This window comes from Marmota flaviventris, chromosome 4 (assembly GCF_047511675.1).
Source record: "Marmota flaviventris isolate mMarFla1 chromosome 4, mMarFla1.hap1, whole genome shotgun sequence".
NCBI lineage: Eukaryota > Metazoa > Chordata > Mammalia > Rodentia > Sciuridae > Marmota > Marmota flaviventris.
The window spans coordinates 477383-491135 of NC_092501.1; the positions used below are offsets into that span (position 1 = coordinate 477383).

The window sequence follows — 13753 nt, forward strand, 5'->3', positions numbered from 1 at the left end:
CAGTCCATGTGAGAGGTATGATTTTTCCAAACCTTTCACCTTCAATCTGATGATGTCTTTTCCTATCAGATGAGTCTCTTGGAGGCAGCATATTGTTGGGTCTTTTTTAATCCAATCTGCCAATATATGTCTTTTGATTGGTGACTTTAGGCCATTAACATTCAGGGTTATTATTGAGACATGGTTTGTTTTCCCAGCCATTTTTGTTTACTTTGGGTATTAATTTGACTTGGTTTTTCCTTTGACTAGTTTTTCCTTTAGTGTAATATCTCCCTCTGCTGATTTTCATTGTTGTTTTCATTTTCTCCTCATGGAATATTTTGCTGAGGATGTTCTGTAATACAGGCTTTTGAGTTGTAAATTCTTTTAACTTTTTTTTATCATGGAAGTTTTTTATTCATCATCAAATCTAAAGTTTAATTTTGCTGGATATAAGATTCTTGGTTGGCATCAACATTCAACATTCTTGAATGTTCTTGAATGTTCTGCTCATGGTTTCTTCCAGAAATATGGGATAGCATAAAAAGACCAAATTTAAGAGTTATTGGGATAGAGGAAGACATGTATTTCCAAACCAAAGAAATGAATAATCTATTCAATAAAATAATATCAGAAAAATTTCCAAACATGAAGAATAACTTGGAAAACCACATTTAAGAGGCTTACCAGATGCCAAATGTACAAAATCACAACAGATCCACACCAAGGCACATTATAATGAAAATGCCTAGCAAACAGAATAAGGGAGAATTTTAAAAGCCATGAGAGAAGAGAATCATATTATAGATAGAAGGAAACCAATTGGGATATCTGCAGATTTTTCAATCCAGACTCTGAAAGCTAGAAGATTCTGGAACAACATATACCAAGCTCTGAAAGAAAATGGATGCCAACCAAGAATCTTATATCCAGCAAAATTAAGCTTTAGAAAATCAGAACTACAATGAGACTCCATTCAGGACATAGCACCAGGAAGCAGAGTCCCCTCACCATGGAAAAAACATATACCCCAAAGGCAGCCCCAGGGGCCCATCTCCTCCACCACACCCCACCAGCCTGTGGTTACCACCCAGTTGATCCCTGTCAGGGGATCAATACACAGATCAGGTTCAGGCTGTCATCTCCCCGACACTTCACCTCTGAACATCCTTGCACTGGCTCACACACGTGTCTGGGGACACCTCATCTACACCATAACAACAGGAGAGTCGCCTTTGATTATTTTCTCCTCTTCCTACTCACAGTTGATGATGTTCAGGCAACCTCCTCACCTCATAGGACATGTCTTTCCCTGCCACTGGCTCCCTCAATCCCCACCCCTGGTTGGGGATCGTGCCTCCTGCTGGTTCTGTTTTGGTAGCAGCCATATGTAGTGGGGAGGTACACAGTGTCAGGGCCTAATGAGGATTCAGAGTCCTCATTTTTGGAGAAGGAACATGACCTGGAGCTCAGAGGGCTGGGAGTGGCACAGCATGATGTGACTACAAAGTATTTCTTTGTGTGCGGATGCCATAATCTGTTATTCATGACACTGTATTCACTTTGGAAAATTAGTCCTGCCTTGGAGTATTTCTTATGTGGGACAAATTTTCTGAAGTGGCATTACCTTTGGGTCCAGTGCCCCTCCCTTGAGATAGTAGAACCTGTGAAGGCCCAGACTTGGAAACCACCCAGTGAGAACAGTTAGGGATGCTGCTGACAGAAAGTTACCCTCAGAAATCTGGAGCCAGGTGGTGTCTCAACAGTAAGCCTCAACTCCCTCCCTCCTAGCATCTCCACTGTCCCCACTGGCTGGGGACACAGAATCTTCCCAGTAGTCACTCAAGTATAAGCCTTTCTGTCCCAAAGCAAATAAGACACTGTAACCATTTCCTGCTGGAGGCAGTCTTGCCACTGTGGCACTGGGAGGGGACACAGACAGATGCCTCTGGGAACTATTGGCCCTTCAGAGGGTTTCCCACTAATGCCCAAATTCATTCCCAAGAACCAAGAAACAGGTTATTCTACATGGTAGAAGGACCTCAGAGCATCTGATTAAATTCAGCATCTTGAGATGGGCAGATTGCCCTGCACTGTCCAGGTGTGTGGGGAGCCACATTGAGCTACCACGCCTTCCAGTCCTGATGCACCATGGGGATCTGAAAGATCACTGTAGTCTGGAGTGGTAGTGCCATGATTTGTAACTCGGCCTTTTCCCCCACTCAGATAGCAAGGCCAATCTTCTGAGTAAGCATACCCCTGGGGTTGAGCTATACACTCACCTATTCTTTTGTAATCCTACCCCTTTGCCCTGTTGGGACAGAATGTTCCCTGGAAATGCCCTTGTGTGTCCCCTTCTCTTGCTCTGCCTTTGGCATGACCTTCCTAGATGTCAGTCAACCTGCTGACAGCAGACATCAGGAAGCAAGACTCAGCCCCCTGAAACCTGACCCCTTGCCTCATTTGAATGGCTTCTCCCCAATAAAAGGGTTCAGCACAGACATGTGCACTTTCTCTCTCTCTCTCTCTCTCTCTCTCTCTCTCTCTCTCTCTCTCTCTCTCTCCATGGACATTTAAGGTCAGAGGAGCCATCAAAGGACCCAAAGAAAGAGTATCTCTGTCTCTTGTGTGGTTATTTCATGCAGCCCTGTCCCCCTGGAGTGGCCCTGAGTTATGTTTTAGTCATGAAATGCGACACAGGTGAGCCCAGTGAGACCCCACATGAGGGAGGCTGAGGGTTGGGAGGACAGAGGACACCAGCTGCTGGCTCAGAAGTGTGGCTCATTTTATTGAAGATATCCACAGAGTACACAGTGCCTCGGGAAGTGTGCAGCCTGGGAAGGGCCGTGCCCCCCCCCCCCAGGGAAGGAAAGCTCAGGCTCCGGGTGGGTCGCAGGTATGGAAGGCAAAGGGCGGATCTGCTGCTCCTTTCACATCACCACTCAGTTTTGTTTTGTTCCATGCAAGGAACGAATATTAAGAAATAATAATGGGTGGCCCTGTTGACTTTTCATGCTTATTTCATACAAAGGACAAATTGATGCTCACAATGAGGTAAAAGGAAAAACTTTCCATCTTGAAGCAAGATGGAAAGAGCCTACTTTTGTCCAGACCAATAAATCCTGGCAAAATGTCCTTGCCTCTCCCTGTTCCAAACTAGTGTCCTCATTTCACACCAGTCTTTCCTGGTAAGTGTTGACTGGTGACAGTATAGCTCTGCCTTTTCAGAAGTCTCAAAGAGCACTGTGTCTAGGACCACAGCACAGCCTCAACCGCCTGTTGGTTTAGGTTGACCACATCTTCACTGGACTTTGCTTTGCACTGTCTGGAGACTGACTGGAAACATCAGCTCTGGTGGAACTCACTCCGGGGGGCCACCTGCCTCCTGATGGTGGGAGCAACTTCCTGAGCACTGAGGAACTCTCAGAGGATACACTTGGGGACAGAGGTGTCCAGGGTGTTTTCTTACACTTATGAGCGGGGGATGACACAGAGTTTGTAGTGAGGTGGGACTCTGCCAAAGCCAATTGCAATGGGCCTAAGATCAATATCTCTTGGATCAACAGGAGACTTCAGATTGAAATGCTGCAGAATGGTGGACAGGAGCAGAAACAGTTCCATGCGGGCCAGGCCTTCTCCAACACACACCCGTTTTCCTAGAAGTAATTGCAGTACTGGTGAGACACAGCGGGTTTCAGAGAGACACACCATTAACCGTGAGGCTTCAAGGCAGGGCCAGAGGAGGCTGGGGCAACCACACCCTAAAGCAGCACGTACTCCCCACACCCCACTGAAAGAAGCATAAGAGCAAAGATCGGAATCTCCATGACGTGACCTGTGTGGGGGCCATGCAGAACTCAGCTGCAAAAACTTCTGTTCGGTTGGGAAAAATGGCCTCTGCCTGGTGAAGTCGACACCCAGTGCTAACCCATGGTGCCCATGGGATGGGGGTGGGTGAGCTGGCTGCCAGTGCACACACCAGGAGGACGTGTGTCGAGCTGGTGGTGGAGTCTTCCTCACCAGAACCCGAGGTGCAGCCAGCCCTGGCAAGGGGCCGCAGGAAGGCACCCCTTACATCCAGGGAAGGCTGCACTGCTTCCCAGATGAGTCCAGGGAACCTGAGAGGAGTCTGTTAAAAACCCTGATTTAAAACGGCAGGTATCAAGTGATAGGGCCGTGAGAGGTTTTCACTGTCTTGTTAAGTAGAAACACTTTGACAATGAATGAGGGAAAGCGGCCACTCTGTGGAAAGAATGGTCTACCCATAAACCTTTCTTCCGGAACTTATTGTGAAAATGTCACCCAGCCTCTCTGAATCGGGGGAGCACACTTGGTTTGCGTTGTGGGTAGAAATCAGGGATGAGGACAGCTGGGAGGTGGTGCACAGCTGGCTGGTGGCAGAGACACAGAGAGCAGATGAGGGGAGGGGAGACCATTTCAGGCTGAGGTGCTGCTCTTGAACCCTGCTCACCTGCAGAAAAAGGCTTGAAATAGTCACTGTACTTGAACTTCCCATTTCCATCCAGAAAGTGCTCTGGCTTAAACTGCCCAGGATCTGAGAATTCTTGGTCATCATACAGAAGGGAGTCCAGAGTCGGAATCACAACAGTGCCCTGCAGGAGACACAGATCTGTCTGTCAGTCATTCAGGCAACTGAGTAAATGTCTGCTGTCAGCCTCAATCCCATATTAGACAGGACAGCACATTTCCAGTTGGGACAGTGCTCAGTTAAGGACTGGACAGCAGCCAGGTGTCAGGTCTAAATGGAGAGGAAGCCCTAAAGTACTCATGCAGTGGACTCTGACTGGAATGTGCTGCACTCCCAGGTTCCATCAAGGAGGCACTTCCATAAATTCCATCCATTTCTCTAGTCACCAGGACCAGACAAGGACCAATGGGGAACTGGCACCCTGTATTGGCCTGTCCCTGCCATCCAGCCACACTGGCCACAGAGCCTTGGGATCCCCAACCTGCCTGGTAAACTAGATGGTGAGGTGATAGGAGGTGTTCACAGTGCACACCAGCTCACTCTGACCTTGGGGATGACATATCCTTGCAACATGGTGTCCTGCGTTGCTTCGTGGGGCAGGTTGGAAGGTATAAGGTCAATAAACCGCTGAATCTCATGCACCACAGCATCCATGTAGGGCATCTCCAGCCTGTCCTTGACAGCAGGGATGCGGCTTGGCCCAATCACCCTATCAATTTCCTTATGAAGTTTCTCTGCCAAGGCATGAATGAGAGCAATGTAAAGGATTGACACCAGGCTGAACGTGCACCCTCCATCCATACATCTACCAAGCACTCTTCCATGCATCCACCCACGCATCCATCCATCCACTCACCCTAACCCTCACCCAAACACTTACCCATACACCTATCCATCTGTCCACTTACTGAGGACTCATCCCTTCATCCTTCCACCATTCATGTACCCACACACCTATCAAGTCATCCCTCCAGCAAGCCAGCATCCATCCACCCACACATCTACTCAATACATCTACCAAATCACCCTTCTAGTCATCCACCAAACCCACCCTATGGATTTTGTGGAGTATCTGTGGAGTGTTTTTTGTGCCCCCAGATACTTCAAATTATTGGATAACATCTTCACAAATGTCTATAATAGTTATGCCCATGGAGGTCATTTATAGTCTACAGAAACTTTTGCTTCAATTATTTTAGCTGGAGATGGCTTATTCAGTTCTCTGCATGTCAGGAGCAGAGAATAACAAATGGGTCCTGGAAACTTCCTTTTAGAGAGAAATCTTTGCAGTAATTGTCACCCTGATGTTTCATTATGTACTTTTAAAAAGTAAGAGGACAGATGACAGAATATAACCAGACATGCACAGTGCACTTCTTGAAGTTCCTCTGACTGAGGTAATAGCAGCCTTCAGCAAATTCTTATACTTTCTATGTTTGAAATTTCCTGTGGGATTTTCACTTTGAGTGAAAAAGAAAATTGCAAAAAGGTATGTATAGTATGGTACCCAGGTAAAATATTAAGGCACTACAACCTTACTGTGAGCTATTTGTTGATATTTAGTTTTTGATAAATGTACTGGGTCACAGGTGGGGATGATGCACAGCATCCCTTGTAGGGATTCTAACCATGGAAATGTACAGGGAAGCTTTCCCCTGGTGAGAAACCCCCTCAGGAGACAACAGGTATCCTGTTTCCCAACCTTAGAATGCCCTGTAATCTCTCTTAGGATCTAATAATATAGCTAATATATGTGCAGTGCCGACTGGTATAGCAATGCCCTGAGATGCCTCTGTGTTAGAGCCTCATCAAGCCTCAACCTTGATTGCAGGCACGTAGCTCCTGGGAATAGAAGAACTTTTTTGCTAGATAACTACAATGTTTCACCAAGATCTGGTGCTCCTAGGCTGCCCATATAACAGTAACTTCAGAAAATGGACTTTCTTGAGGACTGCACAAAGCTCCTGACATTACATATTATAACAATAAAATATAACTGCAGAATAAGCAACTTCACTGATACTCTAAACAATAACGTGGTTATGGTACTAATGACTTAATGTAATCTATTGGTATAAATAAACATGGCTTCTTGGACAAGGAGCCATTCTGTCACCTTCCCTGCCTCTGCACCTTGTCTCTGTGTCTCCTCTTTATTATTATTCCTTACAATCCCTAAGCATTGCCCTCTGTGGGGAGGGAGGCACAAAGGGGCAAGACTGATTGGTTCTGTAACATGTTTCCTTAAGAGCTCCAAACCAAATATTGAAAAATGTTAATACATGTTAAATTTGGCAAAGAATGTAGGGTGCCTATCATGTTTATTCTCTTTGTTTATATTGGAAATTTACCATGGTCAATAATTCAAACTGTTTGAATACAGGATTCCTCTATACACAATGTTCAAAAGTTCTCCTACAAATGCTGCAGATCTGTAAAATGTTTCCCTCCCTGGACTTTTGGTTCCTTTTATGATTAAAACAAAACAAAGCTTTTGCTGAAATAAAGACCAGGTCCTAGGGCCTGACCTTGGGCTGGTTGCACACCCATGCTCTTGGGGGAAATTGCTTCATGTCTTCCATCTGTTCTCCAGGACTGAGGAGCTAGAGGAGCACAGTGCATCGAAGGTCTGCCCCAAGCTAGCACTCAGTGGGAGCCACGTCCCATCAGCAGCAGGTGGGCCCAGCTCAGAAAGTGGAGGTCCCAGGCCTCTGGGCTCCCTTGCCCCAAGCTACAGATCCCCTGCTCCCTCTTTAAGGCAGGTTGGTCCTATTAGCCTGTGTGCAGGTAGGTGCCTCCAGGGCAGGAGGTGGCCTCATCACTTCTCCCTGAGTTCCCACTTCAGAGCCCTGTGGAGTGAGATGCCCTGGGAGATATGAGACTTGCCCTGACCCCCATTCTGCCTAGAAGGCCAAGTCTTCCTCAAGAGCAGCTGGAGCATTGTGTTGACTGTTATCAGTGTGTCTTTACAGTGCAGAAGTTACGTCCAGCGCCTCTCTCCTCTCCAGTGTTGGACTGTTCTTTCCTGCACCCAGGCCCCAGTGGAGTGTGGGTCTATTGTGTTCAAGGGTACCAGGTGCCTGGTACCTACAAGGACATTTCTCTTCAAAGCAATTCACCCAGGGATCCCACAGTACAAAAGAAGGCTAAAAAGCAACTGCAGGCGGAGAGCCCAGGCTTGAACACACAAGGCTGGCCCTGCAGGGAGGTCCTTTGGCTTCTCATCTGCATACCTTCAATCTCTGGGTATTTCATGAGAATCAGGAGCCCATATCTTAGGGTGGTGCTGGTGGTCTCCGTCCCCGCAAAGAACAGGTCAGCCAAGGTCACAGCAACGTTTTCCAGAGTGTACCCAGACTCTCCACTGCGCTTTTAGAGACAGAGAGAGACTTGGTAAGAAATTGTCTTCAGATGGCTGAAGAGACAACCTGTTGCCCTTCAACAGACAGCCAGGGATGTGAGAAGCTCTCCCAGTGCAACCAGGACCCCATTATTTCTACCTCACAGCTGGAGAAACTGAGGTTCCCAGGAAGTTGGCTGAGGCAGGATAGGCTCCCCACCTAGGCCATAGGACTCTGGCTCTATCATCAGTGCCAGGGCTACCCTGGGAAAGGGGAGGTAATCTGGGTGACCTGCCAAGCCAGGACCTCTGCTGATGACTCTCCAGCTGCAGGGGCTGGAATCAGCCTCCTTCCAGGCCAGAGGGAGGCTGGTGCCTTTGGGAGACAGAGAGGGTCTTTGCTAAGGGTGAGATTCTGACAGCCTAGGAGTCTGCCCAGGGGAGTCAGTGTGAAAGCTGCATGCTGTGTGTAAGCCAGAGAAAAAGAAAGGAAGGAGGCTTCACCATTCTGAGCTAGAGGAGGGTCCTAGGAGCTGCAGGCGGATGAAACTGGGGACATCTGGGACCCCTGGAACTTTGGCACCATTGGGGAACCCAGCCTGGCCTGAAGGGAGCTGAAGCAAGGTGCCAGCCCACCATCCCTGTGCCTCCTCTGCAACACTAAGAGGGCAATTTGGATGCCAGCCAACAGGTGGCAGCATGGATCTGAGGTGCGTGTGCCCTACCCCACCCCATCAAGTCCAGCAGGGTGGCTCTGGGTACCTTCTCCATTTCCATGAGCAGGCAGTCGGTGAAGTCCCGGGGACAGCTGGGGTCCAGTGACTGGAGGTGCTCCTTGGCCATTTCAAGTGTGTACGCTTTTATTTCAGACACGTTTGCTAAGACTTTTCTGTGGCTTCCAGGTAGATAGCGTAAGCAGCCCGAAAAATTATTGTAAAGCTGAAAAGAAAGAAACTTATAAAACTATTTTTTTCTGAATGCAGCCTAATTGTGTGTGCTGAGCTACTAACCTTCAAACTTTGATTTATGGTTGTCATTATTGTATTATTTAGAATATTTGAGATCATTCTCCAGGCAGTGTACCCTCTGTAGTGAAAATGTGCATACACAGGTCTATATGAATACCTAGGTTAGGGAAAGGGGCACTCAGGGCCCAGGGCATCCCAAGAAGGAGCACAGGGGCTGCCTGGCTGCCTCCAAAACACTCCCGATCTCAGGCTTCCTTGAGCCTATTGGTCCCACACCACCTGAATCTGCCTTCTTCCAACATAACTGCACAATTAAAGACTAAGGAAAAGGATAGAGTTGGCTTCACCTGCAGCCAAGGAGTACTAAGCAGGTAGAAGTTATGATTAAACATGCTCATGAGCCGCAGACACTTCTTGTCATCGTAGTTGAAACGCCTGTTGAACAGGATATCCGCTATGACGTTGCAGGGTGCGCAGCCCACAAGGAAGGTAGGGTCGAAGGGCTGGCCTGGAACACAGGTGAGATGTTAGGGAGGCCACGGGGGAGGTATGCACAGACCCACCGCAGCCCCAGCCAGCTGTTCAGTCTCCACGCACTCCCACTGATGCCTGGGGACCGTCCTGAAAGCTGCCAAGCCACAGAAGGCGGCCAAAGGTTTGTCTACTTCTCAGTGCTGTTTGGGCTCAGCAGTCATGTGGTGATCACTCTTGCTCCCTTAAAAGTAGAGCTGGAAATTGGAGTCCAGAATGCAGTGGCTGTGGACCATCATGACCCACTCTGGTCCAGGGTCCCTGTAGCTGCCAGCTGCTTCCGGGTTGATCCCTGCCCTCCAGGGGCCTGCCCACAGCTCCCCTCCCTACTGCCTGCCCAAGAACAGCATCCTGAGTCTTCCTGAGCTCCTCCAGCAGGAAGTGGGCCTCCCTCAGGATCTGCTCAAGAATACACACCCCGAGTCTTCCTGAGCTCCTCCAGCAGGAAGTGGGCCTCCCTCTGGATCCGTTCCTCGTTGCCCTGTTTTCCCATCCCGTAATCCCGGAGGGTGGTCAGGGAGAACCGCCGAATGTCCTTCCAGGTGGGTCCATTATTGAAAATAATTCCTAAGGAAGAGGGACAGCAGAAGTCACCCCAAAGGCCCAGGTCTTGGGGATATGGGGCTGGGGCAGGAAGTGGTCCTCATAGGGCCTTTGGGTCCTGGGCAGGGTGTGCAGGGGAGGAAGAATCACAAGAGGAGGCAGGGGACATGCAGTGCTTCTCTGGCACTCCCCCCTCTCCCAGGTGCCTTCATGATATGGCATCACTTCACTGTCTTTGGCTCTGCACTTTCCTCAGAGCCTTCTCCATGCCAAATAAAACCACATGTGGCAACTCCAAGGAAGAGCTGTCACCTCTCTCCTGCCTATCGACAAAATTCTTGGACAGCCTTTCTGTCCCCAGGGATTTGAACCCTTGCTCAACAAGCATTTCATCTCATCTCTTTATGGCTTCACAGCAGTGGCTTTGACTAAGACCTGAAGGTCACCAGACCCTACTGTAAGGACCTGCAGCTGGGACGACCAAGCACCATCCCTTCACGCGGCCCTCTCCTCCCAGTGTAAAATCATTTGGAATCAACAGACCCAAAGAAATGCTTTCTCTGTAAAGTGTTGGGGTGCTTCCATTCCTATCTCAGTCAACTCTGTGGACATTTTTATTCTTCCCCAAATGCAACTTCTGTTGCCCTGTTGGCCTCTCACTCCTTCTTGGTGAAGACCTCAGATCCCTTCAGACAAGCCCTGCTCAGCCTCCTTGCACTCCAGTGCCCCTCACAGCCTCGCTCTCGGCCTGCCTCCCCCTTGCTTTTCCCATCATCACTTCCTCAAGAAGCAGGTTTGGCACCCCCTGTGCCAGGCCTTCTATGAGATTCTGGGCATTCTTGGGCCACAGAGGTAACAGTAGCACCCTCACAGACACAGGGGCTTGCATCTTGAAGTTCCTCCCACATTAACTGTATGACCACACATGGGATGCTTGGTGAGAGGCCCTGCAGGATGCTGAGAAAGTACCCTGGGGATGTGTGGTCACCATGGTCCAAGGAACTTTCCAGAAAGAGGCTGGTTGATCTGAGAGGGGCAAGGACAGCATGTGACATGAGGTGGGAGATACAGGCCAAATGATGGTTCCAACTTCACCCAGAAGGGTGGGGAGGAGGGCGGAGCTCCATGGGCAATGTCGTGAGGAGGCCGCTAGCCAGGTTGAGAACTTTGGTGGGAGCACTTTTCTGGGAGTCTGTTGAGACTTACTCAAGTGATGCATGCAGTTCCCTTGGCATGTGGTCACACACCTGTGCTCTATCTTAGCCAAAAATAAGCATTCACATCATTATCCCTGAAGGGTTAGACGTATCTCTTTTTCAGGGTCCAGCAGATTTTCAGTGTCAGACTGGGCCACATGGGATGAATAAAAATAGGGATTTGGAGTCTCCAGGCAGAGGCAGCAAAGACCCTGGAGAGGCAAATTCTGGGCTCTGCCCTGCTGCCTGCAGCTCACAGGTCCTGGACCATGGGGGCAGATATGGGCCTTGAGCCAGGATCACACTGCTCTATAGCAGGACCCTGTCTCCCAGGCTGCAGCGACTCTTCTGATGCTGACAACAGGGACTAAGACAGTTGGCATTGCTTTACTGAGAGAGCGCAGCAAAACAAACCCAGTGCTGAGAAGGGGGAGCCAAGCATCAGTGCCTTGAGGTGATGGAATCTGGGAAATGCACACAACCAGGCAGGACACCAAGAGGCAGCTGCCTGCTCACTGGCTTGAAGCCCCACACGACAGGGAGAAGCTTCTGGTTACAGCAGATGGGATGCTGTTCACTTCTGACCTGCTTCGGGACCCCCTGAAGTGACCGGGGGGAGTAGAGAATGTGCAGGCAAGGTGAGAACAAGAAGGAGGGGTGGCAGGGACTCCCAGGAGCTGGGCGCACCACAGAAGGTAGAGCTGCAGTCAGGGGTTGGGAAACGCTGGCAGGGTGAGCAGCCAGCGCCACCCAGCCCTCCTCCCCATGGGAGGGAAGGAGATATCTGCGTGGGTCAAACTCAGGGCTCTAGCAACAGTGAAGTTGAGGCCAAGAGAGGAGAGACTGCCTGGAAGTCTGCTTCACCCCTCCTGGCCTCAGAATGTCCACCCCTTGGGGCTCTCTCAGGAGATCACCAGCTAATGCTGGCACGGTCTGATGCTGGCTCGCTTGCAGACAGTGTCTGTCAGGTTGGGTGCCTCACGGCAGGGGAGGGGACTGGTTGGGTGGAGCCATCTACACCCCACAGGCAATTCAGGCTGTGAGTGGAAAGGGTTCCAAGAAGTGCGGGTCCAAGGCAGCAAGGCCTGGGAAGGGTTGGTGCAGGCTCAGAAACGGCCTATCTGCCTCTCTCTGCAAGCTCTCTGCACCACTGGTCAGTGTGGATACCTGGCAGCCCCGTGGTGTGTACAGGGCACCTGCTCAGTGGGAACATTGCAGCAGGTTTCACAGGCACGAGCCATTACCCAAGGGCCTGAGGGTCTCCTGCCTTTCTGCCTTTATTCTGTTGCTGTCACTAACAGTGAGTGTGGGTTTGGCCAGGCAACGTGATGGGCACCTACCACTGTCCCTCTGGGTGTGCCCCACCTGCTACTAGGAAACACACTCACCCTTGTCCTCGTACATCTGGAATGCAGGAATCTTCCCTCGGCCGGAGAACTCGTTCTTGCGGTTCAGCAGCACCTCCTTCACAGCCTTGTAGCCATGCAGGACCACCACGCGCCGCGTGCCCAAGTACAGTGTGAACACAGGCCCAAAGCGCTCCGCCAGCTGCAGGGACCAACACAAACAGTGAGCGGGGAAGTGGGTGAAGGTGACTGACTCAAGATGGCCTCGCCTGATCACTGTTACTGTAATCCACCAGAGAACTGGAAGGATGTGGGGAAAGACTGTGCGGCCGGTGTAGGGAAGTTCCCCCACAAGAGGCTGCTGCATTTGCAGGAGCATCTCTCCCTGTCTGTACACCAACTCTGGACCTTGGCTCCTCATGTCCCTCCCTTGCAGTCTTGTAGCCAATGCCCACTTCCGTCACCCCATTGTTCACTTCCTAAGTCAAGGTCCTGGACCCCAGGGCACTGCTGGCTGACCTGGAGCCTCTATCATACATAATGACGCCTCATACAAATACCAAGTGCCACCCCTGTACCCCAGAGCACACTGGCCTTGGTTAGCTCACAGGGTGTGCTCAGCCACAATGGGAGGCGGGTGTTGGTATTGGGTAGAGCATGGTAGATACCAGCTGGAATGCACCCCTTGCTTCTGTGGGAGCTGCCCATGGCTGCACCAACTGCACCAAACCTCCCAATGATCACTCTGGTTACATGGCACCTCTGGGCCTGGTGTTTAATGCCCATCCTCCATGTTCAGTGCCCAGGCTGCAACACCAGTGGAGCTTTCTGGAGGGGACTCCTGGGTGCTGCTACCCATCCCGTTACTCCATAAAAGACTGGTGTTAGAAAGCAACAGTTTTTTTTTGGACAATGAATTGAATACACATGTATCAGATCTCATTCCTGACTTATTCTCCCTAAAATAACAATGTTTCTCTTACCCTGGCAAAAGATTTGGGAATATCCTTCAAGTCCACCTGGAGAACATTCCCAACGATGGGGAGTGGGAAAGGTCCTGGGGGCAGGTTCCAGCTGCTGTGGATCTGCTTCCAGATGGATATGAGCAGGAGGGTGACCATCCACACCAGCAGTGCAAGGGTAATGCCAAGAGCAGCCATGGTACCTCTGGGGCCCTCTGCTGACACACGGGGATGATCCCTGCAGAGGGAAACTTTTATAATAAAGTGCAGAGAAGGAGGGTGGTCAACCAGCCAATGCCACCTCCCTTCTCCTGCTGCCAAGGTATTAGTTTACTATTAGAGGTGGCTGGCACTCATTTCAAAGGACTACTCCTGAAGCAGTTTTCTCTTAAAGAGGAT

The 13753-nt window shown here is 50.0% G+C and overlaps 1 protein-coding gene across 2 annotated transcripts; it reads right to left on the reverse strand.

The window, feature by feature from the left end:
- Positions 1-2801: 2801 nt before the first annotated feature.
- Positions 2802-13552, reverse strand: Cyp2e1 (cytochrome P450 family 2 subfamily E member 1). Of its 2 annotated transcripts, none has more exons than XM_027925097.2 (9): positions 13376-13552; positions 12435-12594; positions 9725-9874; positions 9124-9284; positions 8571-8747; positions 7702-7837; positions 5015-5202; positions 4451-4592; positions 2802-3635 (listed from the first exon to the last, which is right to left on the reverse strand). In XM_027925097.2, the coding sequence occupies exons 1-9, from the start codon at positions 13550-13552 to the stop codon at positions 3451-3453; spliced, it is 1476 nt and encodes a 491-aa protein (XP_027780898.1). In that variant the 3' UTR covers positions 2802-3450. The 2 variants fall into 2 exon arrangements, with proteins under 2 accessions (XP_027780898.1, XP_027780900.1); XM_027925099.2 differs by having other exon boundaries at positions 7702-7842; positions 8570-8747.
- Between the last annotated feature and the right edge of the window lie 201 nt (positions 13553-13753).

Bases quoted from the DNA above. Each gene is read 5' to 3' on its own strand.
- Cyp2e1 (XM_027925099.2), bottom strand. From the start codon at position 13,552: ATGGCTGCTCTTGGCATTACCCTTGCACTGCTGGTGTGGATGGTCACC. The intron at 4,593-5,014 runs GTCAGAGTGAGC...TGTCTCCTGCAG, and splicing joins AAGGATATGTCATCCCCAAG to GGCACTGTTGTGATTCCGAC. The intron at 3,636-4,450 runs GTGAGCAGGGTT...AATTACTTCTAG, and splicing joins TTTCAAGCCTTTTTCTGCAG to GAAAACGGGTGTGTGTTGGA.